Source organism: Copidosoma floridanum, unplaced genomic scaffold (genome assembly GCF_036245765.1).
Source record: "Copidosoma floridanum isolate Cflo_tuat_1 unplaced genomic scaffold, Cflo_Japanese_pri ptg000021l, whole genome shotgun sequence".
NCBI lineage: Eukaryota > Metazoa > Arthropoda > Insecta > Hymenoptera > Encyrtidae > Copidosoma > Copidosoma floridanum.
This window is the reverse complement of record NW_028321898.1, coordinates 22,866,398-22,894,272: the sequence shown is the minus strand read 5'-3', so window position 1 is coordinate 22,894,272 and position 27,875 is coordinate 22,866,398. Positions and strand designations below refer to the sequence as shown.

The 27,875-nt window shown below is 41.2% G+C and overlaps 2 protein-coding genes across 5 annotated transcripts; both read right to left on the bottom strand.

Moving 5' to 3' along the window:
- Positions 1-58: 58 nt before the first annotated feature.
- On the bottom strand, positions 59-22,208 carry Bruce (BIR repeat containing ubiquitin-conjugating enzyme). 4 transcript variants are annotated; one of them, XM_089594100.1, is made up of 47 exons: positions 21,368-22,208; positions 19,796-20,115; positions 19,387-19,631; positions 18,872-19,211; positions 17,545-18,745; positions 16,218-17,431; positions 15,958-16,099; positions 15,733-15,883; positions 15,430-15,654; positions 15,097-15,351; positions 14,746-15,025; positions 14,493-14,651; positions 14,004-14,351; positions 13,629-13,925; positions 13,160-13,531; positions 12,889-13,080; positions 12,594-12,808; positions 12,228-12,484; positions 11,974-12,134; positions 11,636-11,850; positions 11,423-11,558; positions 11,194-11,353; positions 10,767-11,136; positions 10,574-10,697; positions 10,346-10,504; positions 10,094-10,269; positions 9,762-9,999; positions 9,364-9,664; positions 9,104-9,283; positions 8,846-9,022; positions 8,535-8,762; positions 7,909-8,449; positions 7,560-7,847; positions 6,921-7,475; positions 6,388-6,841; positions 6,014-6,306; positions 5,777-5,922; positions 5,460-5,699; positions 5,123-5,332; positions 4,792-5,013; positions 4,426-4,709; positions 4,018-4,348; positions 3,206-3,931; positions 2,616-3,073; positions 2,333-2,521; positions 2,112-2,246; positions 59-1,975 (listed from the first exon to the last, which is right to left on the bottom strand). In XM_089594100.1, exons 1-47 carry the CDS (start codon positions 21,543-21,545, stop codon positions 1,688-1,690), a joined length of 14,376 nt encoding a protein of 4,791 aa, XP_089450226.1. In that variant the 5' UTR covers positions 21,546-22,208; the 3' UTR covers positions 59-1,687. The 4 variants fall into 4 exon arrangements, with proteins under 4 accessions (XP_089450226.1, XP_089450223.1, XP_089450224.1 ...); XM_089594097.1 differs by having other exon boundaries at positions 4,426-4,712; positions 7,560-7,830; positions 7,907-8,449; ... (3 more) ...; positions 11,953-12,134; positions 12,231-12,484; XM_089594098.1 differs by having other exon boundaries at positions 4,426-4,712; positions 5,123-5,329; positions 7,560-7,830; ... (4 more) ...; positions 11,953-12,134; positions 12,231-12,484.
- A 1,240-nt stretch (positions 22,209-23,448) lies between these two features.
- Positions 23,449-25,726, bottom strand: mRpS5 (mitochondrial ribosomal protein S5). The gene is made up of 6 exons (XM_014352219.2): positions 25,437-25,726; positions 25,243-25,338; positions 24,802-25,152; positions 24,342-24,572; positions 24,072-24,271; positions 23,449-23,894 (listed from the first exon to the last, which is right to left on the bottom strand). Exons 1-6 carry the CDS (start codon positions 25,507-25,509, stop codon positions 23,505-23,507), a joined length of 1,341 nt encoding a protein of 446 aa, XP_014207705.2. The 5' UTR covers positions 25,510-25,726; the 3' UTR covers positions 23,449-23,504.
- Between the last annotated feature and the right edge of the window lie 2,149 nt (positions 25,727-27,875).

Below are 27,875 nucleotides of genomic sequence, written 5' to 3'. Positions count from 1 at the left end.
TAAAAAATTCATGTAATTTAGATGATTTTTTTTTTGTTAATGTCAATCATGAAATAAATACAGTGGTAATAATCGTTTATTATAAATAACTATTAACATTTCTGTTTCATACATAACTTTACAATCATTTCTTTTACCAGTAAAGCGACTCACATACACCATACGTCGCACAAAGGTAGGTATTTGTATATGTAAGTTTTTTGTTGTCTTCTATTTAGGTACTGTTTAATCAACATAGTGTTTTGTTTTTTTTAATTTTTTTTTTTAATGATTTTTAAGCCATACACTCCACCAAGCACTCCGATACTTTTTTTTTCTTTATTGGAATTATAAACATATAGACGTGTGTGTTTGTGTGTGCAAGATTACTTAATGAAGATATTATGTACATTAATCGGTTTACCAATAACGTTTGCCACCGCGATCGCTTTTGATCACAATATCGCTTCTCATATGAACATAACACTATCTACATCAAACACTCTCTTTTCCAATATTCTTTTAAGTATCAAAGTCAACGTTTTGTAGAGAGAAGACAGGTATGAATAATAAAAAGTAAATAAATTTTTTTATGCAACTAAAATGTAAAAATGAAAGAAAAAAGAAACTGCGAAATATATTATGTTATTCGATGATGACAAGAAAAGTAAACAGAATTCTGAAACACCACAACATCGTGTTTTTTTTGTTTTTTTTTGTTTAATGAATTTTAACAGGATAGAATTAAAATATGAAGTTTTAACTTTCGAACGTCTTATGCTTAAAACGTTAAGAACCGTTACCAGACAGCACAGTTCTTTTTTTATCAACTTTTTTTTCTCCCCTTTTTATAACTTCGAACAAAGAATGCAATAATTTACGAAAAAAACATAAACTTATAAAAGCAAAGCGGCCGACTTTTGAACTACTGTATCTGTACAGTTGCAAGATTCATCAAATTGTCAGATTCCTTGCAAAGGAGAGACAATTAACTTTGAAATCTTGCCGTCGTGATTTATATATTATATGTATGTATATTGCCTCGCCGATGTATATTTTTAAAAAAACGTAGTCGGTTTTAAAACGAGGAACATCTATAAATAGCAAAGGTAACGGACCTATTCAATTACACTCAATAGCTGAACGAACGCAGTGCACATGTATATCAATAGCAGCCTCAATATGCGCGCGCTATAAATGATTCCCGTCAACGCTTTTCGTTTATGTTAAATCAACTCTCATCACTTTACTTATATTATGGTAGTTATAATTAACTTTAGCTCCGTGTGCTTTTACAGTATGCCAATCACAATATGATAGCACGCATCTTTATTAAGCCGCGGATTCTCTTTACAAACGATAAATCAACTGTTACTTATCAATTAAGAGAACCGAATACAGTATTCGGAAGATATACATTTGCTTTGTCACTTTTACCTGTTTGCACACAACCAAAGGGCGCGGTTCCGATTTTGTTTGTTTGTTATTTTTTTGTCTCTCTCTTGTATCCAATGTCATTGTTACCGCTGTTATTATACTTAATAATTATTATCATCAGTTTGTAGTTTGTTACTTACTATATGATACACCATCATCCACTGTCAGCACAACGGTCACGGTGCCTTTTTTCTCTTTTTTATGTTTTATTCACAATAACACATGATAAACTTTAAAACACGTCCAACAATTTGTTTGCAGCCAGCTCTCCTCATTCGCACACTTTTGAAACCATCTTCTCCATCTCGACGTCCGTGTCGATGTCGTGATGTACATGATTGCTCGTCTCCGCGGGATTATTGCTGCTTGGTAGCGTGGAATTGGCAAAAGTCGTGGTAGCGACAACAGCGTGCGTCGAAGTAGGCGGTGTGCTTGGTGTTCCGGGGCTACCTGGCACTTCTAGGAACACGCTTGGCGGGCGCAACGGCTCGGCAAGGTCCTCCAGGCCCTCCGGTGTTGGCAGTTTTGACAATTCTTCTCTCAGTTGTCTGTAATGCATCTGTTCAAAACCAAATTTACGATTTTCATGTAACAACCACTTTTGAAACTCAATGAAAACTTGTGAACATTTAAACGAAAAATAATACTTGGTTAAGTATTTAATCACTCGTGTAACCAACATTATCATATCTTACCTTTAAGGCTAAAGCGCTTAGTGATATGGACCTAGCCGACCGCCTGTCTGCTCCTTGCATCTCCATATCCCTGATCCAGCCTTCTACTTGAGCCACGATTTCGTGTCTCTTTAGCCAGAAATGAGTTTTGATAACCTAAATTTCAACATAAAATTGTCACAAATGATGTAAAAGGTACAAATCGAGTCAAATCGTGCATTTGAACAAAAAACAGTATTCACCTCTTTGAAACACGGGCATGGACTTTTGATCTGATCTAGCATCGCCCATTTCGCCGTGGCTTGACAAACATTGGCATTGTACTCTTGACTAGACTGTGCTCCACTAGACGTTCCTCGTGAGCGTTCGTAGCCTGGTTCGTTGAAATACGGCTCCGATACCAATATCAGCGACTGTATAGACACTAAAACCTGATAAATAAACAAACATACAATTATTTGTATCAAAAGTCACGTAAAATATCTGATTCAAGTTTCAAACGTTTTATAAGATCTGCAGGTGTACCTGGAGAAAACTACTGGTGTGCGCATTCCACTTCTCCTCGGGCCTGCCGTGCCAAGTGTTGAGAACACTGAGGCAGACTTTACCATCGTTGTATAGGTTTGGATTGAAGCGAACCGAGCGTCTGCCCGTTGTCTCCAAGTTAATCATCATCGGGTTATTGGGGTAGTCCGAGGGAAAGTAGACGTCGAATTCGAAGCAACCGTTGGCGTAAGGCGTGTCAGCTGGTCCGGTGATCAGGACCTTCATTATGTCGAGGCGGTCGGAATCGCAGCGTACGAACACGCTGCTGCTGTACGAGAGCGGTAACGCCGTCGACAGAGTAACAGCTTCTTGAGCCAGTCGTTTGACTCGGGTCGGGTGATTACGCTCTCCCGCGTGTCGCATGTTGGACTCGAAGTGGTAGGACACGGCAAATTTAAAGCCACCCTCGGGACATTCCGTTATCATCTCGAACGTATCTGCAGGATGTAGTAATAACAATAATTTCTCTGCGCTTGCTCTAATGAAAGATGTTGCACAAACCGGGAAAATACTTTTGTCTGCTGGTTTATGTAACAAAACTGCTATAAAAAAAAAAAAAAAAATCTTACCAAATTGCAGTCTCTTCATGACTTCGAGGTAGCGCTGCTCGATGGTTTTCAAGGAAAATTCAGGCCCAGACGGACTAGCACCCGCTACTTCTTCACTCGCGTCGACTAGCCTGGCAGTTGCACTACTCACGATCGTTGCACTCTCCTGAATGTCTGGTATGAGCGTGGCAAGTCCTTCATCTTGATCACCGTCTTCGGGATACTTGACAGAGCTACTGCTTGCCTTGGACTTGCTGCTCTTGGTGCGATTGATCTTGTGGACGTAGGTGTCAACGCAGACCTTCATGCTTGACAGCAGGGAGACGATCGAGGAATCGCCAGAATTGTCGTTCTTGGGTAGTAACAGCGGCGCCAGCTGGACCGAATTGGCCATGGCACGTAGAAGCTGCAGAACAGCGCGATAGAGCGGGATGTGTCGGGCCATGTCGAGGACCGAGTCGTTGCGCAAGTACGAGGATAGCGCGGGCAGTAGGCACGATCGAGATAGCAAGTCGGCGAAGATGGCAGGCAGTTCCTTCTGTGGAACGTCGTCGATGCCGATGTAGCTGGCGAGCACCTGCAGCAGCACGGTCACGTGCTCCTCTTCTGAGCGCTGGCGCATCAAAGCCTGCTCGACGTTCCAGGACTGTTGAGTGGAGCCGGTGCCGAAACCTGTGCCCTTGGCCCAGTAAAGTTGCGATTTATCGTCGTTGCGATTGTTACTCTGACCTCCACGTTGGTTTGTTCCTGTTTGGAAAACATACATCGTACGATTGTGAATAAGATAATTGGATAGACTGAGAACATTGAAAGATTTTGTTCAGTAGAAATACCTTCGTTGGGTCCAGTTTGATGGGTGAAAATGGCCAAACAGTTCAGCAGCAAAAGTACAGCCCCAACCTCGATCGAGGTGCGACGCAGGAGAAGCCCGTCGTCTGTCGTTGGTGGCGTGTCATCGAGAAGTTGTTTCAGTACTTGGAACGGTAGTGTGGGCAACGATGCTGCCAAAGTCGAGGTCAGAATGTCTCCTCCCTCGCCGTCGTCGGTGACACCGAGAGCTAGCCTCAAGAGGCACTGAGCGCGCTTGCGATCTCGTAGTAACACTTCCGAATAACCGGGCAGCCGTAAGAAGAGACCGAACGCGGCTAACGCGTGAGGCGGTACCTGTAAATTTTATTGTTTTTAAATTTTTTTGATTATGTACATGTATGGCTCAAGGTAATGCTAAGGAAAAAACAAACTTGAGGCGTAGGTGTGGGTGGAATGGTTCTCGAGGATCCAATGTGCGTACACTCCTCGAGATCCTCGTAAACACTGTCGTTGTGTTCAATCTTCACCCAGTCAGTGTCCGACTGTTCCTGGGTAGGAGACTTTTCGACGACTGGAACAGGTCTACTAGAATCCGGATACACCAGGGGTAAATGCTTAGCTAAAACAGCTAATCCTCCTTTCGCGCTGAATACTTCTAATGTACTATTTATACTGGGCCGCACAGCAAGCATGTTTCGATTGCTGGATTTTGTCACTTCTTTTGGACAACGGAATCATTAGTATTGAATAGATTTTTTTTATCAAAGTGTATATACCAGCCTACTACTCTAACGTACCTTTAGAATCTTTGCTTCGGTGTCGCAGAGTGAGGTATAAGCACGGTTCCGACAGAGAAACCCCACTTTCCTCCAACATCGAAAGTAATTGAGCTATGGTGAGTTCTGGTGCCAGTGGAGTATTGGGACGAGATGACACGATCAAATAATATTGGTTGACTGTGCTGTTGACGCCACCTTGCGAGTTACTGTTTGAACTCTTGCTTTGTGAAAGAGTTCCATCTAAGCAGAAAAATTGTTAGTAAAAATGAACTAGGTTAATTTTTCAATGGAAAAACAAACAAAAATGTGTGAAAGGACAAGAATGAAGAGTCAGAGTGTGTGCGTGTACCTGCAGTGCTGCGCGATTTTCGCAGAATGGGACCTCGAACCTGGGACCTGTTTGAGGCGTCCTTAGCTCTCTTGTCCTTGGCCGTCTTGCCAGCTGCGACACTCAACGAGTCTAGCATCACACCGACTCCAGACTCCCAGATCTCGCGGTTGAGGGCACCCATGAGACTGCTGTTTGTCAAAGTGCTGCCACTGATGCCGCACGTACCTGCTTCGTTTTTTTAAATGATTATTTGAGAACAGTAGAAGCTACCAAGTGATTTGCTTGGTTATCAATTTTTTTTTTCATTGTCTTACTCAAGAAGTGAAGCATTTAGTTCACAGCAGATCTTACGTACCAGACACTTGTTGCAGAATATCAGCCACTGTCGTCTGGGTAGACATGTACAGCAAATGATGATAGTGACCAAGAGGAAATGCCGGATGTGGTGGCATGACTGGTAAATTACTAGTGCCGGCAGACGAAAGTTTCAAAGCTGTTTCCGAAGTCACGGATATCAGCATTTTTTCGCCTTCCAACAAAAGTTGGAGAATCAGTCTTCTGGTGAAACCTGATATTCCATGAATTCCTCGTGGCCCTTGAAAATTAAGATGAGAATAAATAACAGTCTGCATTCGAAAACTTTCGTTAAATAATATTTGTTTCCCAACTTACCTGCTGGTGTTTTTTGTTGTAAAATAACGTCAGTGACAAGTTCAGCCAGTAATTTTTGGTTATCTGGATGGCACCAGCAACACTTGGACAAAAACTTAATCATGGCACTTTCTAATTTCGAATACGTTGTGTAAACCTTCGAACACCTGTAAAAAAAAAAAAAATCACTGGGATAAGTACTGAACCCGCGATCAAAGATTCGCCAAAATCTTGACAAAAATTTCAAGCACAACTCACTTTAATGAAGTAACAGATGGGCTTTCGATCGGTCTGTTGCTCAACAAGGAGAGCAAAGGCAACCAGAATCCATTGCCGTCTTTACCTAGCCAATCTCGCATTTTACCCTCCGAACAGATGAGCGACAAGAATTCCAATACTACCGCTATGCTCTCCGGTTTAGTCATATTTAAACCTTCCTTTTTAACATTTTGTTCCGAGCTCTCACCAGCCTTGTCGCTATCTGTTAAATCACTGCTGCTGCTTCCTGCCCCGCTATCTGAACACCCGGCGGTTCTTGTGTCATCGATGGGCTGTGAACAGCAAAATCGTCACAACAGTCAGTTAACGTTATGGTGAAAATAAAAAAATTCTCTTACTAAAAGAGTACCAACCGATCCCTTTTCATTTTGTCTCTGATAATCGTGGGTCTGTTTTGATCTCTCCAAAATGGCAAACTCGGCGATCGAAGCTGACAATAACGTGGGCAGACCCGAATTGATAAGTTGACAAATACCCGGAGGCGAGCGCGACACAGCCGCCATCGTGAGCAGCTGGCCTTCCGTCAATGAGAGACGTCTAAATTCCGACTGAGCAAGACGGGCGTACCAATCGTTGACTTCGGACGCGCTCTTGCCGTCATCGGTTTGGCCCGCGCTCTCCTTTCGGTCATCCGAAATCGAAGCTGCCGACTGATCGCTCGCCAAAGTGGGTACGAAAATTTGAACTTTTTCAAGGAGTAGCTGGAAAAAAGATGGCTTGACGAAGCAGAAGGAACACAGGGCCGCGTCTATTGCTTCTTTGAGGGCTGAATGTGTTTTCAGGGCCAATGTCCATTGATACAGTGCACTGAAATTAAATAAATGCAATGGACAACGATCCAAGGGTGAAAATAAAGGTGTCAGAAGAAGCTTCGACATGAACTTACTCGAACAAATCTTCCGAAAGGAGTTCTTTCAAATCGTAGTTCAAATTTTGCTGTTTGGTTGCTTTCCAAATGATCGTCGAAATACAGTGAATGTACACAGCTGGTGGATTCGCCGTGTTCAAGCCACCCAACAGGTTATCCGTATTACCGGACACGGACATCCTTGCGACAGCATAGAGCCAACTCAAGACAGCGGACATGCGAGCTTTGGTATTAACGTCCTGAGCGGAGCAGAGCTGCTCCAGCAATTCAACGACCATTTGAACGGTCGTCATCTCATGGCTCATCACCGAAGGTTGCAGGAGAGGTACGGTCCGATTGTTGAGCAGGAGGCCAATCAATCGGAGACCGAGGTCGCACGAGTGCAAGCCAAGCTGAAGCAGCACTCCTTCCAAGTATGGTGTAAACAACGAAGGGGTGGGAAGTAGCAACAGATTACAACAGGACTCAACGAGGCCTCCGACCGAGGCTGCCGAGTTCAGGACTTCGATGTTCAACAAATTTTGGTGTGTGCTGATGCACAAGCACTGGTGGACTAGCCGCAACCATCCCAAGCTAAAATTACAAGAGAAAAGCTTCGCTATTCATCTTTTCTTTCACCGGACGAATAAGAGCAGTTTTTGGTATTTTCTAACGTACCTAGTCTTACTCAGTTGTTCCTCGTCTATGACGTCATGGTTTGATTTGGGATCGCCAAAAGCGGTAGTGCCGAGCAAGCGAATTTGACTGAGACTTATGTTTGTAGAGTCCCGTGGCTTGTACAGTCTTATGAGAACGGCAGTTGCAACTTCGGGCTTAGAGAGTGTCAGACGAATAAAGGTAAGGCCGGCTGTGGGCATTGGTGGGCAAATTGGAGTTAAGGCAGTGTTTCCCTCGCGCGATATTTCCAGAGCTACGGCTGACGGGCAGGCTGCGAAAAATACGTTCAAATTAACCTCAAATAACTTTAAAATACATATCCCCGAAAATCGGAAACATAAACTCACTCGATAGCGTCGTCAAATGAGGCTGGAGTTCGATTTCCTTCAGGAGTACCGCACACGGCAGCGTAATCGTCAGATCCACCCAAGCCTCTTCGGGGTAGAAGTGGTACGACCAAGCAGGATTTCTCGCCCTTTTGTGCGGTGTAGCGCTTTGTATCAAAACGTCCGCGGGTTGGGCGGTAGGATGTAGCCACGAGACCGTCCCAAGAGGCGCAAAATTAATGAGACCATCCTCAAACAACTCGAGAGTATTCGAGGCTTTCTTGCTGCTGCTACTAGTGCCACTACCACTCGCGACGGGCGTTAGGTTCGTCGCGTTCGACAAGTGCTGCATTATGAGTGCGATCACTCCAGGAGAGTTGGAGTTGTTGCTGTTGCAATTCTTGCTGGATTTCACGAGGTTCTCGCACAAAACTTTCACGCCACCCATTGTCGTGAATATCGTGATCGAGGCGACGCTGTCAAGAACACGTAGGATAAACCAGAGTAATGGTTCCGATAGTTGCATCGTCTCTATGTGCCGATCGGGAATTCCTTGGCCACATGCTATTTACGTAACAAATTTTACCGTCAAATTGTTGTCAATAATAAAAAAAAAAAAAAAAAACAATCATGAAATGTCAACACTTACACGAGGCAAGGTATTGATACACTGGACTTAAGACGAGAGAAGGATTGCTCGCTTTCTTCATCATGGTGCTTAGCAGTTGGAAAGTAGCGTCTGGTATGGATGGCGACGTCGACAATTCTGAGGTAGTGTTTGAACTCGATCCTTCACTTAGGAGCATTGACAAAGGTGACCCAGAGCTATGACCAAGTGTGCTCAGCAATCGCATCATCGTAGGTTCGTGTTGTAAAACTAGAGATGAAATTCGCAAGTATTAACCGATCAAGTGACTCATTGGTACACAGGCAGCTATAATATGCGACGTTATATCTTACCAGTATCAGCAACGCACGGTACTCGGGGTTTCGATGATTGATGCGACCTAGTCGACGTTTGCTGTTCCGCTTTAGTCTCATCAGTCAAAGAAGTACTTATTTTTTCCTGGCGGTCCATTTGACTCGAACCAGCACCTTGAGAAGACTCTCCGAGTTCCATATCCGATGTACTATCACCTCGTCCTGATTGTATCTGTAATGCAAAGAATGATACATGAACCCAAATAAAATGCTCGTTTTTTATTGAATCAATTGTACTTACTTGTGGCAAGGGTGTTTGCACAAGTCTACTGACGAGTTTGATAAGAGCGACAACCAGAGCATCCCAAGACGCAGGTCGTCCCTGTCTCGCGTCTCCACCGAGAACACAAGCATACAACCCACTAAAACCGATGGATTGGCTTGCGGCGTCGGTTGTGCCACCACATTGTGCTCCAACTTGAAGAAAAAAATGATCTTATGTTTCGGCTCCACGTAAAACAAATGTTGGTAAAAAAAATATTTCAAAAATATTTTACCTCCTGCTCCTCTTACATAAGTCGACACAATTTCACCCACGCATTCCGATATGCTCATGGCAGTGCCCAAATCGGTGTTTGTGAAATTTAGGTTCAACAGTGAAGTGATGAGTTTGCATTGAGCGTCTAGTGGGCCACGTCGAGCTACCAAGGCACCTCCAGGTTGGACCAATTGATAGACAACCCAGAGTAATAGTTCCTTTAACAGATTTCCCAGCACACTTTTTGGCGTTATGACGTCGCAGCGCATTTGCAACCGCACCAGAAAATCTTGCAAAGCTTGGCACAATGTCGGACCAGCCTGCAAATGGTAAAGATTAAATTCGGTTAAGAGCAAATAACGAAGAACCGAAAAAAGATTTCAATCGAGTAGAGACTTATTTTCTTACATAACTCACCATTCCAAAATGCTTATTGGTCGCGTCGACGTTCAATCCGTTTCCAGACAAAATCCGTAGCAGCATAGCACCTATGTTTCGTTCTTTGACTATGCAACTTGCCATACCACCCAGCAAACCATCGAGTGGCGTACTACAACTCGCGGCTTCGACTTGTTCTGTTTGCAGAGGCTGATTACTAGCAAGTGTTAAGCACTGCAAAGCATAACACCAAGCTCGCAAAGATACTCCTGGATACCTAAAAGTATTAAAGAGTTTTTTTTTTATAGTTAAATTATTTGACTCGCAGGATTTGTTGGACAAAAGCAAAAAAAAAAATGTGAAAATGTTACCAGGAAAATGCAGATATCAGTCCAGTGATGGCTGAAGAACTCAGTGGGATCACTGGAGTCAAAGAAGGATCGAAATTTGACGCTGCTGCTACTGTCACTGATGAAGATTCCAATGACGCATCGAGATTTAATGTTAGCCACAGCTGTAAAACCAGTTCTACGTTTGTGCCAGAACTCTGTGGGAAGTAATGAAAATGATAAAATGATGACGATTACTAGAAAAATTTGGACCACTGAAGAGTAATTACATACCTGCATATACAATTCTGTGAAAATTTTGTCGAAACACCTAGTCAACATGTACAAACTAGTAAGGGGAGGATCGGACAAGTTCCACGATTCCTGGTTGCGATCGGAATAAGCAGACATCCTGGATGTGTAGGCCTGTGGATTTCTGGCATCAGACGATGGCTGAAATGGGACAAATGATCAATTACCACCCTATCGGTCATGTATTATGCGGTATAAAAAATAACTTACATAGATCGAAGCATTTATACCAAGAGGAAGATTGTAAGTGCCAAGAGCAGAAAGTCTACGAAGGGCTATTTCAACTCCTGTTTCCACTCCGTATTCCAACCTTGCATCGATAGCTTGGGAGATGCTGTAAATCGAATTAGATAAATTTTGTTATCGTTTCATCTAGTTGGGCATGAGCGATATGAATGCATACCCTGAGCCCATGATCGTTGGGAGCTTCGATGAAGAGCTGCCTTTTTTAAGAATCGTTTTTCCACGTTCGAGGATATTATCCAAGAATTCTTCAAATTCACTATCGTCAGATTCAAGCAGAGACGGCAAATTGAAGCCACTGCTTTTGGATGACGAAGAATTGGTCGGAGCTACGATGATGCTGTCCTGAGTATCCTCGTCGCCATCGGCAAAGCCTTCGTCATTTCCAAAAGCACTGGATGCGCTGGTTCCTGCAACTGCGGCTACATCATCTTCAACTACTCTGGCCTCCTCGGTAGGTATCGGCTCGAAGGTTTCTTCAACCACGCTTGTTTCGTTGGAGTTAACGTTTCGAGGGTACAATTTTTCACCTGCAAAAAACGTAATGTTATAACTTTTCTGAATGGTCGTATATATAGATATTTTACCTTCAAGTAAGTCTTGCAAGAGACAAGAGACTGCGTGAGATAACCAGGCAGTGTCGGATGTCCCAGTAGCTAACCTAACTAGCTTCAAAAGTTGATCCTCGGTCATAAGTTCACCCAAACTGATGGCTGGTCGGGTGGATACTACGAGTCTCGCCACTACCTAACATAACGTTTCATAGAAATGAATAACAGTGACAGATGAGTATAAAATTAAAAGTAAGTAACTTACTTTGCATGCCAATAAAAACATATCAACATTGGAGACATTGTTCAGCAGTAGTGTAATCAGACCTCGAGCTACAGGTAATACATGCTGATGCAACAGGTTTGTGGAAAAATCATCAGGATCTGATGGATCTGCTTGACTGGAAGGTAAAGTTCATTCAATTTTACTCCAAGTTGTGATGGTTGTTTAAATTCACGCAACTTAATCGATATCTACCTGGTACTAGGTTGAGGCTGAGAACGGTAATTTCCTCGATTATGGCCGTACTGCTCACTTCTTCTCATGGAAAATAAGTCTTTAAAATGTTTGGCTGACTGCTGTTTCAAAGTTTTCTTGTAAAAACGTTCTTGGGATTTTAATGCTTGCTCTAGTTTGGTTGAAAAAGTCGAAACCTGTGGGGTCAACAAAAGTGCATGTGACTTGGGCACATACTTATAAAGCAAAAAATTAGTCGAAGAAAAAAAAAAGCAATTTAATTAAAAACACGTCAATGAATGAGTAAAACTTATACAATTTGCTGGAGAACTTAGTACCTGTGACGACGTGTGAAAAGCTTTCTTTGCCTGTTCTAAGTCCTGTAACTGCTGTTTGTGATGCATGAGGCGTTTCTGGAGTTTCTTGCGATAATTATGAGTTGCCGAGGATCGATTGGAGTTTAAGAATTTTTTCTGCATTGCCAGTTCACCCTGAATGAATTCCCAACGAGACGAGAATCCTGTGAAAAGTGACCAATATCGTCAAAGTTATTTTTTTTAAATTCTTTACTATATTTTCTTAAAAATAAACTTTTTGCACCGTTGCGCACTACTACCTTGTTCTTTATTTTTATCGTGATTCTCATCAAGAGAGGAGGGATGAGCGGAAACGGTATCCAGGCATACGGACAAAAAGAGAAGGACCCAGCCAATCAGGGTTGTGTCAAGTCTACTCGAATTGTCTGTCTGACCAGCGGACAGAGGCGCAAGTAGTCTTCCAAGCGTCCGAACCATTGCATCCACTACTGACAATTTATTGGCTGCAGTAGTCAAGGTCTTGCGTCCAAGGAATGTTAGCAAAATGAATACCCTAGAATTATGTAAACCAGACGTTAGTTTCTAAAGTTATATATAAAATAAAAATCAAGGAAATACTATGCTTTAACATTATAATATAATCAAGTACGAAATATACAAACCTGTCCTGAGGAAAAATATGGGTTGAAGATGCAGAGTAAAGGTTCATCAAAGTGCTGGCGAGGAAATTTCCCCACCACGGTTGATGTCCAGCCATTCTAGCCAATAATGCCACGACATAGAGTTGCAAATGGAATGCCGGGGTCGTCACGCAAATGGAACTAAATAATTTTTCGCACACTGCTGGTGTAAAGGCTTCGTATATTGTTGTTGGCACCTGCACGAGTAAATTAAAATGTTTTAAATTTAACGTTGCTTGTGCTGAAAATTTGGTGAACAGTAAACGAAGCGACTTACGATGGGAACAGGACCAATGTCGTAAACAGTGTACAGTAAAAGGTCTAGAAGAGTTTCTCCAAGAATACGTAATTTATCACTCGAAGCGTTAGCTAGTGTGGTTAGAGCTGTACTTTCTGAGCTTTTCCAAGATTCTAGTCTTTGCCACACTCCCCGGATAATGTTCAGTTGGTGTTGATACATTATACATTCCTACAATTAATGTATGTTAATATCGTAATGATCTAAGTAAAAGAAATAAATAAATATGAGCATGTAGTTCAATAATTACTTGATATGTAGACAATATCTTTGCTGAAGGCTGTTCTTTGCTTTCGCTTGGATTTTTTGCAAGGTTCAAGTAGTGCTGCATGTGTACTACATTGGGAGTTTCCGTGGACAATAACGGATCGAGGTAACTCTTTAGACGTTCTGTTGCTAAAGTAAACCTGCACTGAACATCTTCGGCAAGGGCCGACAAGATGCTGCATTGTAATTCAATACTACTTTGCATAACTGGATCAGCGATGTTACTGACATCGGTTTCGGATGCTGTTAGTTCTGAATAATCTTCTCCAGATAAAACAACCATGTGGCCGTAAAACATTCCTAGTGGGATCTTGCAACGGGTTGTTGACATGCCGTATCGACCAATAGTTGTTATCTGCAATTTCAATCGTAGATTACAATCAGTTTTTATTATCATCGCCAGTTTGATGCTGCCAACATTTTTGCTGCTACAATTAGAGATTGAGTCTTACCTTGAGGTATCTACATATCGGTGGTGGTTGAAGATCACTGACCACTAGAGGCTTGCTGACGATATCACCGGCAACAACTAGTCGAATACCATCAGTTTCTTCGCTTTTTGTCCAAATATCAATAGAAAGTGAGACCAAATCACTGCACGCGGGTATCATCAAATCGGTCAAAAGAATAGGAGCTCCAAAATCTAGGATCACAAATCTCCTGGCTCCTGAGTGCATTCTTTCAACAACCAATGCTTGCTGAGGTGGCCAGTACAATAATCTGTTCCACGGGAAAGTTACGTCGTCTCTCTAAAAGTTCATAAACGTTACATGTGCCATCATAATTTAGTATTTAAAAACTGGCGTAATATAAATTTTTTCATTTACCTTTTTGGCAGAGCTCTCGTCGAACTTGTTAGTTGTCGTACTGGGCATGTGCAACACTGGAGCCGGGGCCGACGAACTCACAGGCTTTTCCTTTGACTTGGACAAAGAAGTCATCACGGATGGCTTGTCGTTAAACACGCTCCAGATATGCGTCGGCACTTGCATATTGTTAGCCTCGTCACTATCGGAATGTTCACAATCATTTGGTATGTGAAAATCTTCAGCCACTTTTTTCACCATCACGCTGTAATTGGGTTTTTTCTTTGAGGTATAATGGAATAATATGTCACTCATTTTGGTAATCTTGCTTTTGTAATCAGAGTTAGATCCAGATCCGATTTCAAAGTTCTGAAGAGAAACAATGAGACATTTATTAGCTTCTTTCTTCACAATTTTCATGGCACTTATTGGCGTTACTTAAATATATACTTTAATGGTGCTGTCACATCAACATATACATTTCAGTTTCTTAATAAATGTGATACTCACCAAGGCATTGTGATGCACTTTGAAATTTGAAATAACGTTTAAACCAGGTGGTGGATCGAAAAGTGGACCACCAATGGTAACAGCATTGACATTTGAGTCAATTTTTTCCATTTTCGTACCATCAGAAGCCGCATGACAAGTAAAATGCAAAGGCTCAACCTAAAAACCCATAGGTTAGTTTTATTTATTTATGAAAATATGATGCTTTTTTGTTTTTGTTACTGTAATGAATTAAAATTGAGAAAAAAAGTACCTCAAGAAGACCCTTCATGCTACAGTTGGCACTAAGTGCTTTCAATTTGCTCGGCACAACCAAGTCATTAACCGAATGTGTAGGCAGGGACAGCAAATCCCGTAAGTCAATCGGATCTTGAGAATATGATAAGCTTGATGATGTCAAACCAGTGCTGGGCTGATCACCGGGTGTAACAGAAGAGTAGGTGTTATTTATTGGTACTGAACTAGACTTTGCGGTCACGGGTGGATCCATGTCGAATAACTCGGTTTCAAACGGCGAATTGTATAATCCAAATCTAAAATTTCAGTAATACATAATTTAATATCATTCGAGAGAACTTATACGTTGAATAACATTTAGTAGTACCTTGTCGCCAGCAATAAATGGTAAGGATTAACGCGCTTTGACATTTCAGAAGAGATGTCTTGGATGAGATTAATACATTGTTGAGCTACAGTGTGATTTTTATCTAAAGGCAAAAACCTTGTAATGAGTATGGCAAGCCATCTCAGTGAGCCAGCCCATTGGACGCTTACAACGTGTGGCAACAAATTAGCTAGTACAGACAACACAGTTTCTTCGAACGTTTGAGACAACGAATCCTCCATATTGTGAATACCCCTAAAAAAATAAAAATAAATAAATAGAATTAACAGAGAGTTTAGATTTTAGTTTTAAATTTCTTAATTTATTACTCACTCGACACAAGTCATGATGAGCTTCACGCATTTGTGCGCTATGCTCCGACCAGCGTGAAGCAAACAAGTTTGCAGCAATGGAGTTAATTTTTCTTGTATACAACGAACAGTCTCTACTTGCATTGCTTTTGTTTTTTTGCAGTTGAGTACACTTCGTAATCTTGTCAATCGTATTGCAGCTACCCAAATTAAAATATCCAAAGCTAGAGACTGAATCACAGGTGACCTATCGAAACATTTTTCTTTTAATACAGCACCGTTAAAAATTCCAGTAGTATATGTAAATGAGAAAACATATATTTACTTATTTGAAGACTCTAAGCAGGCTATACTCAATAAATTTTCCATGAAAGCCGTCGATTCGAGCATTGCACACCTTTGCAATTTATCATTTGGAATAGCTGTCGGGTGCACAGACCTCACGGTAATCGAAATTTCATGGATCCAATCGCAACCTTGAACAAAAAAAATTCGATCAATTTACAATGAATGTATTAATTAACACTTAAATCGGAATGACGAAGCGTACCATTGTAACAATCAATTTTTTTGGCTGCGTTTGTAGCAAGTCTTTCTAATGTAGCACCAGGAGGAAGTGGACCAGCTTCGTCTATCCTCAGTTTTTTTGAAGTCGAGGGTTTAGATTCTGCATTGGCTTTAGATTTTGATGACTGAAATAAAAGTTAATGTGTGATATAACAAAAAAAAAAAAAAAAAAAAAAAAAGGAATAATAATTTACTTTACGATAATAAGGATAACTATACAAGTAAAAAAATCATAAAACTTACCCCTTCTCTTGCAGATTCATTTGACAAAGCCTTAATGTGAACCAAAAGAGTTTTGGCCTTAGTTCGAAACAGCTTGGGGCTAGTAAGAGTCACGCAGCCCGAGTGATCCGACAGATCTACATTTCGCTGCAAACTGATGGGGCCACACAAAACTTCCGCACTATGTTGCCTCTGATATTCCTCAGTTATGACGGGATTCTCGTTTTTCTGGTCACGATTCATCCTAAATTCTATTTTTTCATCTACCGGGATCGTGAGCGACTTTTTACCGATTCCCGTCATATTCTGCTTTAAAAGCGTAACCTGTATGTTTGGAACCTCGAGGCACGGGAAGTGCAAGCTAAATCTCACATCAACGTGACCTACGTTTCCTGCGACGTTTCGTGGCAGCGTGAGTTCGAAAACATGCTCGTCATACGTGGTCGCGTCATTTTGAAGTCGCCAGGTGCGCGTATGGTGCTGATCTTCACACTGATGGAGATGCTGAGGATAGCGACGCTGACGCTGAGCTTGCATCATTTCGCTCCAACAAGGTGGCACGACAGCACAGTAGGCCGGCGAGTGTCTGTCAAATCTTGTCAAATCGTACAGGATCCGCAAATCCGAGTAACCAAGGTTTTGTTTGTACGCCAATATTTGCTCTTGATTCACAGGTGGGGACGTCGACGTGCTGGGAGCTGCTAGTTCGCTCTCATCGCAAATGGCATCAGTGATCATTTGAGCATCTACATCCTTCTCTTCTGTAGAATCATCCTCCGTCGTCATGATGAAGAAATGAAGCGCTCCCTCATTGGTGCAGGCACACAACCTTTCCATTCGGTTACAGTACGCAGCTGAGATGAATTTTTGACCGTGGAGCTTGGCTTCTCGAACAGTTTTGAGACTATTGAGCTCCAGCAGCCTGACAACACCGTCTCTACAAACTAAGGCCACTTGTCCTTGGGGTACAACAAGGTTACTCGTTGAGCCCATGCCATCGGAAAGTTTGCTTTTCTCGTGAATCGGCAACAAAACGCATTCACCAATGGGCGCTTGATCAGGAGGCAACTCGCGTTTGAGAATCGGCTCTGGCTTGAACTTCACCACCTTGCCAGTGAAATCCAGCGCGTACACGATTAGAACGGCGTTTAGATTGAAAACGGCATCGTTAGGTGTCTCGCCGTTAATCAGCGGCTTGGACTGATCCCAGTACATGTAGCTGTTCTTCGATAATGCTAGAACAGTAAAAGGACAATTTTATTAGTAATTCGTGCAAGAAAAAAAAAAAAAAAAAAAAAAAAAAAAAAAAAAAAAAAATCAAACAAATCCAACAAGGAACAAAACTCACAGTCGTCGTCCACATCCATTTGGTTCGTGTTCGAGAAAGAATCGGTGACACTCAAGTTGCCGATAGGTGGACAAAGAACCACAAACACATGCTTTCCGTCCTTTGTCGGGACAATATTGGTAATGGTCAGTGAGTCCTCGGCTTCGACTAGCAAAGTTTGCACGACAACGGGCTCTGCCTTGGCCGTCTTGATTGTGTCGAGCGTCTTTCTGAGCTGAGTCATCTTTGACGTGGAAGCGTACGGCTCGGACACATACGGGTAAATTGGATTCGAATTCGAATCAAAGGTACTCGAGGTTGGCGTGGACGCATTTATGCCATAATAAATACCATTGCCCGTGGGTGCAGCCGTTAGAATGACGGGCGACGCGCCATACACGCTGTCAAAATGCGTGGCGCCGACCATCTCCGAGTCCACGTCCTCGTTGATCTCTTCGAGCAGAAACTTGCTGAGCAGCATTTCCTGGTATGGATTCTCTTGTCTGATGCCGTTCGAGCTCGCACTGGTGCCAGTACCCGACAACTGCTTTTTGCTCTTACTATTATCCTTTGTACTGTCCTTCTTGTTCGGTTGCGGCTGTGCGGTCTTATGGTGGAAATCAAAGAGCACAAGATAGTGCGCCTGCCTGGTCGTGTTGGTTGCGGCTGGGTCACAGTAGGCATCGACCGTCGTAGCCACTTTCATGATATCAAGGCTGTTGCTGCTGCTTGCTGCACTGTTTGCGCTGTTCATCGCTCGCACGAGCGGCGACGCGGATGCCAAGTCCGACGATGCCGTCCACACGTTTTCGAGGCCATGCAACGACTGCGTAGAGGGTGCAGATGGACTCGGGTTGATAATTCCGGAGCCTGGACTAACGGTGACGCCGCAAGCCAAGCAGGGTCTCGTTGAACCTAAACTGACTGTATCTTGGGAAGCGGAAGAACTGCTACTGCTGCTTCGCACGACGACACTAGCGTTCGCTGTGCTCTCACTTCGATTCTTGGGTCCATCAATGAGGGCCACCGCTGTGGTTTGGAGCTTGCCGGCACTGTGCATCCCTGAGGTAGGCTTGTACACGTCGGTGAGTCCATCCGCCTCTGACGTGAGACTCGGCAGGTAGGTCGAAGTGGAGGAAAAAGCTGTCTTTGAAGCAGCGAACGAGAAAACGTCCTTGTTGTTGTCCGCAATGCACGTGTTTATGTAGAAGGACACTTCTTTCTGCAATAAACAAAGTGGTCGCATAATTTGCGGTTTAGCATTTCACGTCAAAAACGATGGAAGCTATGATATGGTAAGAAAAAAACCTCACACGGTTTTGGATGAGGAGAAAAAGCAATAACGTACCTTCAATTGGTTGGCAACGTTCAAAACACTGACAAAACCAGTTTGCGAAGCAACGGCCGCGAGACCAGAGATATTTGTCGCACCAATTACATCGATGGGTTCGCCAACGGATTGAGCAGGTGCCGTGGCTAGGGTAACCGAGAGCGGCACATTTTGCGTATACTCGCCTTTGACGAACGGGCAGGTTGGTGAATGCCTCTCGTGTTCAGACCAAGGTTCATCCGTTGGTTCCCAACATACGAGGCAGACACTGCACGTGAAACACATCGCACGATCTTCGCCTGTCGAATTTGGCTGATGATAGAAGCCGGCCTGAGCCATTTGGTTGGGTAACGCCCATCTACAAAGAGTACAATTGAATTGTTCGTTTAAACGATTGAAGATTTTCACTCGTTAACTAAATATATTTGCTTGATTTGTTTATTTTCACTGATTTAAAACTTATACGGTAATAGAGCAAGATTTGATCTCTCAAACATGGACGATTTTTGTAATGATTAAAGTTCAATACTTACTTATAATTCATGTGGGGCCATTTGGAAAACGTATCTCGGCGAGCTGCCTCGCTAAACATTAAAACTTTGTCAGTGCTTCCAGCCTCTATAACAAGACCAGGGAGTAGGCCATTAAGTCGTTCGCTGATTGTAGAAGCTATAGGTAATGCAGGTATATGTTTGTTCTGCTTTTTCAAATCCAATACTAAATTTGAACAAACAAGCTTTAGAGCTGCATGTGGTAATTCTAAACATATCGTATTCCACTGAAAAAATATGGTCTTGTTAACTTACAATAATTTTTCGAATTGCTATGCATTAATAATGCATAATTGAAATATTTATAGCTAGAATTCATGCATAATCACTCGTTAAAAAGTGAAAAATAATCCTACGATTGATGGAGTAGTACTGAATAACGTATATTTACTTTCTGAGCTTTAACTCCTTTCAGTTTCTTTTGTTTGGCCGCATTAATGGTATTAGTCAATTCCTGTTGTACTTCTGTTACATGATCGACTCCCTGGAGCTCAACTGATTTCAGACAATGCTGCAACAGTATGGCTTCCGATAACAACATTTCCAATTTAATCGTGTCTTCGCTTCTGAAGACAGGCATCTGGAGGATGGTATCCAAAAGCAAAACTCCATTGTAATCGCTTCTAACGCCAATGCTTTTGCCATCTGTGTACAATATTTTATCTACTTCCTCTCCAAGATAAACACCTTGCAATTTACCATCCAATTTACCTGGAAATTGATATCAGTAAATGAAGGAACACCACTGATTGCTTTTACAAAGAAATTAACAAATAAAGCAAGAGCAAGTTTGATTATTAGTTTCAATAACCCCCTCTTTATCGGACAAAACCATTTTGTGACACAGTATTTGAACAAACATCCTCATAACAATAGTTAATGATCTCGTTTTGTTATTCAAGTCTACAATTCAATTAACAAAACTATGAAAACAATCTATCTATAAACTTCGTGAACTTTTCCATAATACAAGGAGGCATGAATCGTTAGTAGACATCTGAATCGGTCAAGTCACTCTTAGCATGGTGCAACTTGATTTTAATTGATTTTAACCCCCCCCCCCCCAGGAGCATGCATCTTTTGTCGTGACTGCGTAATAGCCTTGAATATGTGTTATACCAACAATTGCATATAAGTACAAGCTAGAGAAAAAACAGAGAAGCTTAGACAGGTACCAGCTGGATATGAAATGCATTGACATCACCACTATTAGCGCATGCCTAAGCATTAGTCAGTGAGAAAAAAAAAGGCAAGTAAGTAATGTCAAGTATTTAAAAACGAGTAAGTACTTAACGAACGTTGCGCCTTTGTATATGAACATATGACACACATTTGGACAGCGTGTGTATGTTTACATTTTATGCGAACAAGCTGTGTGATGTAAAAACCCTCAAAGGTACCAAATCGTCATAAAAACAATGCAACGATTGTCATAATCAAAAAGACACCACCGTTTTTGGGAATACAAAAGAATGACAAGCAACGAGATTCGCGGGCACGAGAGCGGCCTGCGTGACACAAACGTTGCACAGTAGCATGAGTGCACTCAACTAACAACCCGCCCTTTCTCGCGTGCAGCATCCACACGAGAAAAACGACACGCGGTTGTTGTGCACCCCTGGAGGGGTGTCAACGGCATAAATAAATGGGAAGGAGAGCGGAAGACCCCCCAAAAAACGTGAAAGATGCGAATAACACTCTGCTTTGTTGTGTTTTGTGCCCTCGAGAGAGTTTCGACCTGACCTGGAAGGGATAACAACAACGAGGCGACCTTGACAGAATCGCGTGTGCGTGGGGACACGGAGGGGCGTGGAATTTAGCAAGTTGCGAAAAAAAGGTTGACCATCATTGATATGTGACACGAAGAGAAACCTGCTGAGCTAGACGCAGAAACAACAATAACAACAGAATAAACTACGAGAGACAAGGGACAACTATAGAAAAGAAAAGAGGAGGAATTTACCAGAGAGGGCGCAAGTCTGGAGGGCACCACCGCAATTGACGTCGTAGACATGCACCTGGCCACTGGCGGTTGTTACGAGGAGGACGTTGAGATTCGGGTGATAGACAATCTGCTTGCACTCGGCGCCGACGTTCAGGAAGCCGTCCTCCTTGAGCAGCCCCGGATCGTCATCGGCCATTTTAAGCGGTGCGCTGCGCTGCTGCGGCAGCAGCTAACTCTGCAGCTGCCGGCCGCGTGTCTATTCCTATGGGCCACCACCTCCGTCGTGTCACCGTCTTCGTCGTCGTTGTCGTTGCTGTGCTTTGTATGCTGCTGCTGCTACTGCTGTGTTATAACCTCGCCCTCGACTCTCTCTCACTTTTGGTTTGGCTATAGTGTCAAATCAACTTGCTGCTGTACAAACACTGCTATACAACCACTGCACTCTTTTTTTTTTTGTCTTCATCCACCACTTAGTTATAAACCAATACAAGCTTTTCTTTTTTTTTCTACAATTGCATTTACAGATTTCACACTCTTGTTCGCACACGCACACCCCCCACACACACACAGCCCAGGCGGCCAACAAGGACCCAGGAGAGGACCAGCCACCACTATCTCGTGATTCTCAATTGTCTCAACGGTAGCAGCAAACAATCTCTCTTTGGAGCCTCTTACTCTTCACTGGGGTAAACTGTGTGTGACTGACTGACCTGTTCTCAGAGAGGCTAAGGCAAGGCTCAGCTCAGACTCAGAGTTCCTCACTTTTTCGCTTTTTCCTCACTTATATGCAGTGATAGCGTGATGCGCGCGTTAATACGCTTATATATACACGCGCGCTCGTGTGATCCGGTCCGTCATGACATCGGCATTGTCCAGTCCACTATAGTCCAGCTAACATCGCGCAGTCGCGCACCTATTAGTTGAAGGTTGAAGCTTGACTGCACTTGAAGTGTGCAAGGCAAGTCTGCAAGTACATAAATACTTATACAACTTAAGAATTGAGAATGAGAGGTGAGAGCCGTGAGAGGTCGTCGGAGTGTCGGACCACTCGGACCTTCAGATGTTTTTTTTTACTTTTCCAAGAAATCCAGGGTGTGTTCCAGTAACGCTCTCCGACAACTTACCGACAACTTAATTATGTCCTACGATATCTCGCGTCATGTTTAAGTTGTCGGTAAGTTGTCGGAGAGCGCTACTGGAACATACGGCCAAACAACATAAATTTGGGATGAATTTTATATTTGCAATCATTTAGATCATGTTTGAATGCCATATTATTATTTAGTGGCTATAGTGCGATATTAAGGCTTATGTCACTGTTATTCAACATTAAACATTTTTTTTCCTTATTCATAAATTTAACAATAAGTATTTTGAATATGTGGGCCTGATTAGCCATGTTGTATTTTTAACAAAGTTTTATACGTATATGAACCAACGTAGGTACTTAATTATTTTGTTTTACATTTTTCATGTGGCGCATTGTATAAATAGATTCGTTCACCTTACAATCCAGGGACGGTCGGGGACGGTGTGAGCGAGTCGGAGACGAAAGTGAACAAGTGCTCTTCTCCGATCGTCCGCGATCGTCCCTGACCGTACGCGATGCGCAGTTGTACACGTTAGGTTAGATTAATGCAAAAAGTAAACAAACTTGTTTGTATTTGCACTTCTTTATTTACAAACTATTGTTTACATACAGCATTAATCTAACCTAACGTGTACAACTGCGCATCGCGTACGGTCAGGGACGATCGCGGACGATCGGAATTCGGAGAAGAGCACTTGTTCACTTTCGTCTCCGACTCGCTCACACCGTCCCCGACCGTCCCTGGATTGTAAGGTGAACGAATCTAATGAAAGTTATTGTAAACTAACCTTATAACTAGGGCGCGAAATGCAAACGGTGTAAGTGTATAAGGATGTGACGCAATAAAAACGAAGATATTGAAATAAAGTAACAAATATTGAAGCATTTTTTGAGACGTAGCGTAATGCTACTAGAAAAATTAATGACTGTAAATAGAGTTTGGCAGAAAAAATCGGGTAACACGTTTTTCATAAATCAAATAAAGAAATGTTTTGTTTCAACACAAAAGTGAGGTAATAAAAATGTTTAATTTACAATAACCATGAACATATACATAATATTATATTAATCGGCTTGTTCAGACTGTTCTTTCATTTTTTTAGTCCACAGTTGTGGTCTGGCTTCTGGATATTTGTCGGTCAAAAAACTGCGAATTTCGCCGTGCTCTGCCAACATTCTAATCCTCACTTGATTTTGATTTCTTTGGCGCTCATACTTTCTCAGTCTTATTTTATGAGATGGAAATTCAATGTAGAACGGAGAAGGTTTTATCTTTTGCAAAACGACTTTGCCACCTAAAACGTACTGTGTGAAATCCATCACTTCGGTTGACCTAATTTCTTCTGGCTTCCTAACGACCGATGGTGATGCTACTACTTTTGGATAATTCCAGTTTTCTGGTCGCATTTCAACCAAGTGCAACTTTTTTTCCTCCGCTAACTCTGTGTGTGTTTTCTAAAATAGTTATATTAAAATAATAATATGATAATTGTATGATAATAATATGATAATTGTGTAATAATAGTATGATAATTGTATAATAATATAATAATCTAATAGTTATTAAAATATTGATTGTATGATTTTTTTTTCAATTTAACTCTGATTGGTAGCTATTTATTCAACAAATACCTGTTTCAAAAGTCCAATTAAAAAAGCCTTAATGATGTGCTGATAATTGATGGCTCCTTCTATTTTTACCCGCAAATCTTTAATTCCCATGATTTGGCATGCACATACCAAGGCTCTATGACATCTTAAGCCAAATCCTTCAGGTTTTTTTGAAACAAATAACTTTGTGGATCCAAATTGTGAAAAGAAATCATGATAAACTGTAAATTAAGAATATTATCAACTAACAAACAGTGTGATCAAAAAATAGAGGTGATTGTTTTTACTTACCTGTATGGTTATTGTAACGGGGAACAAACATCAACTTTTGTCCAGCTCGATTTTTGGCTATTCTTAAGGCAGTTTTCCCTTCAGATGATTTACCTAAGCCAAAGCCAACCAATCCATCGAAATTGCCAGTAACTACAAATGAACTGAAACTTCTCTTTCGACCCAAGTTTCCTGTCATGTGATTTACAATCTTATGTTCCAATACGTATGTATCAAATCCCTCAAATGGCTCTGTAATGATAGATAAAATTAAAAACTTGTCTTTTTTTTGTGCATCAGCGACTACATAAAATTTAGAGCTACTTATACTACTCTTATCAAGTAATCATATCTTTAAAAATTCTACCGACTTCCGAAACCATCATTTGGAAGAAGCAAAACAAGATATACCGGAGACTTTGTACATTTGCTAGGTGTACTTGGTCATCGAATGAATGCTACAGTTATCATGCTCATTTACCATCATTGACCGGATCTGGTGGACCAATTTTTTTGCCTCCCATTTTTGCACTCGTCCAACCTCTTTCTAAAGGATGTACTCGTCGCGATCCTTTAGTTCTAGCAATGTCTCTCATCTTGATGATCTTTGCTTCTCTTTCAGGATCATCGGGCAACCTTTGCTGCTTGAGAACTGTTGATCCTCTCATTATTGGTGCAGTCAAACCTGGCCACTGCATGTTTATTTTTCCCATTCCAATGTATTGTCCTCTGTTCAGATCCTTGATCTTCCTTGCCAAACCTCTTCCTCGACCTCTGTTACGACCAGCATTACTAACACTCGTTACTGATTTCCATAGTGTCTCAGCCGCTCCTGGGAATAGTTAATTCCATGCCAACAATTTTTGTGCTGTTGAAATACCTTTAAGTAGAAGTAATATGAACAAAGTTATTGTAAACTTACTTCTGGTGAAGAAAGAGGTCAATCGCACTTGACATGCCAAAGGAAGCACAGGTTTGAGAACAGGAAGATTTTTACTGCCAGCATTGTTAACGAGAACTAAAATGAAAAAATGTGATTTAAGTAAAATTTTGTCTTGACTTAGGGTTATTCAAGTGTGATAATTTTAGAAATTATTAGTGTAGGGTTAAACTTACTCTTTGTGACTTGTAGAGTGTGTTTCAGCGGTTTCATGAACGAATCATAAACACGTAAAAGGTTGAAAGCCATGTTATAAATATTACAAAGTGCGATCCAACAAAAGTTATGTACAAATGTGAAGTGTCTCAAAGTCACCGATAGGCTCCGAGCTCCGACATTTTGAGGATTAAGTAGGTATATGCTGATTGGAAAACAACAAGCCAAGAAAGATATCTTTTAGACAGGTTTTCAGCTGTAGCTACTAAGTATACTGTCACGCAGTCACTAGGTCACTACTGTCACTAGTGTAGTGATTCACACCGGCTTGCTGCGGTGCTGCCATCCGCTTCGCTATCCTTTCCTTTCCTCCCCTTGTTAATATATTGTTCAATTGTTTCATTGTTTTTATTATACATATGTCATTATCATTTGGCATTGGACATTCGATGATCACAGTGTCAGCGCCATCTAGCGTTTCGGATTTCGAGGACTGACGCAAACTATTTTCTAGGGGAACCGTCTTGAAAAAGTCCCTATATTCTAGGGATTTCAAGTAGAAGTAAATCACTAGATATTATAATTTTTATTAACTATTTTACTACACTTATACTGCAGTATGTACTTAAGTATATAGGATTCATTAAATAAAATCAAAACACGCATCAATCTCAATCTCTGTCAGTGGGTGTTTTCCGCAATGACCGCAATCGTCACCAGCAAGTAATTTAAGGTTGCGCTCTACGCTACCATCAGGTCAGTAAGTCAACTTGCAGTTAAGGCCAAGGCCAGATTACGGAATATATTACATATGGTCGATTTTATTAAACCATATGAATATCTCTATTTTTAGAGGTCGACTTTTAAGTGAAAAATAAATTGTAAGCTTGCGGCAAACAGCACAAACCACGTCAACTTTTTATTATCTATCTATAAGATTAGTTGCGGCTGGTTTGTAATTATCAAAGTGACTTTGCTGTAAATAGCAATGGTTATTTGGATCAGCGCCATCTAGCGGTCTTTATTTTTTGGCCAAAAGTGGCTCCTAAAATTCTCAATCAGAGCATTCAGGATTAGAGCCATTTAGTCAATTACAAACCAGCCGCAACTCATGATGAAGCTATAAAATGAAAAAATAACAATACGTGTGTTTTAGGCGGCAAGTTAAAAATCTATTTTCTACCAAAAAATCGACCTCCTATGTGTTTGTACTTTTAAAGATAAATTTTCAAGCATAAGATAAATTGTTAACTTGCCGCCTAAAACACACGTATCGTTATTTTTTCATTTTATAGCTTCATCATGAGTTGCGGCTGGTTTATAATTGACTAAATGGCTCTAATCATGAATGCTCTGATTGAGAATTTTAGGAGCCACTTTTGGCCAAAAAATAAAGACCGCTAGATGGCGCTGATCCAAATAACTATTGCTATTTACAGCAAAGTCACTTTATCAGTTATAAACCAGCCGCAAATAATTTTATAAATAAACGATAAATAGTTGACATTTTTTATGCTACTTGCGGCAAGTTTCTACATCAATATTTTACATATCTTATATGGCTCATAAAATCGACAATATTAACAAAATTACAATACTCTTGACCTTTTACCATTAACTCATGTAAGCACAATTTAATCAGTCCATTAAAGAGACAACCGAAGAAAAAAGGCCTGAAAAAGAAGCACAGTCACACGAAAAGTCTCATACAAGAATGGAGCAGGAGCATTGGATCTCACTTGATCAGAGAAGGTTGGGTTCTTTGTTTACTTATAACACTTAAAATTTACATCTCTGTAATAAATGTATTTTTCAATTAGTGAGATCCGATGCTCCATTCCTAGGAGGCTGTTCGTGTGGCTGCTTCTTTTTAAGACCTTTTTTCTTCAGTTGTCTCTTTTCGACTGATTAATTTACGTGTATATTTGATCGTGATTTACGATTTCTGTAACACAAATTTTGTTATGTACATATTATATAAGTTAACTGTTTATTGGAATTCTAAAGTTGAAGGGCTGTTCTTTCATTAGTTAATGGTAAAAGGTCAAGAGTATTGTAATTTTATAAATATTGTCGATTTTATGAGCCATATAAGATAAGTAGAATATTGATAGTTTTGGAGGTCGATTTTTAGGTAAAAGATAAATTGTAAAGCAATTTAAATTAAGTGAGATCCAATGCTCCATTTTTAGGAGACTCTTCCTGTGTAACAGAACTTCTTTTTTAAACTTTTTTTCTTTAGTTGTCTCTTTTGGACTTATTACTTTACGTATCTATTTAATCATTGTTCAAGATTTCTGTAACACAAATCTTGGTATGTACATATTATATAAGTTAGCTGTTTATTTAAACTAGAAAGTTAAAAGGCTGTGCTTCCGCGAGTTAATGATAAAAGGTCAAGAATATTGTAATTTTGTAAAATTGTCGATTTTATGAGCCATATAAGATATGTAAAATAT

Excerpts from the sequence above, each read along its gene's own strand:
- Bruce (XM_089594097.1), bottom strand. The coding sequence starts at position 21,545 with ATGGCCGATGACGATCCGGGGCTGCTCAAGGAGGACGGCTTCCTGAAC. Across the intron at positions 5,700-5,776 it reads ACAACAAAAAACACCAGCAG|GGCCACGAGGAATTCATGGA; the intron begins GTAAGTTGGGAA and ends TTAATTTTCAAG. Across the intron at positions 1,976-2,111 it reads TAAGCGCTTTAGCCTTAAAG|ATGCATTACAGACAACTGAG; the intron begins GTAAGATATGAT and ends GGTTTTGAACAG.
- mRpS5 (XM_014352219.2), bottom strand. The coding sequence starts at position 25,509 with ATGGCTTTCAACCTTTTACGTGTTTATGATTCGTTCATGAAACCGCTG. Across the intron at positions 25,339-25,436 it reads CACTCTACAAGTCACAAAGA|TTCTCGTTAACAATGCTGGC; the intron begins GTAAGTTTAACC and ends TTTTCATTTTAG. Across the intron at positions 23,895-24,071 it reads TAATTGGACTTTTGAAACAG|AAAACACACACAGAGTTAGC; the intron begins GTATTTGTTGAA and ends TAACTATTTTAG.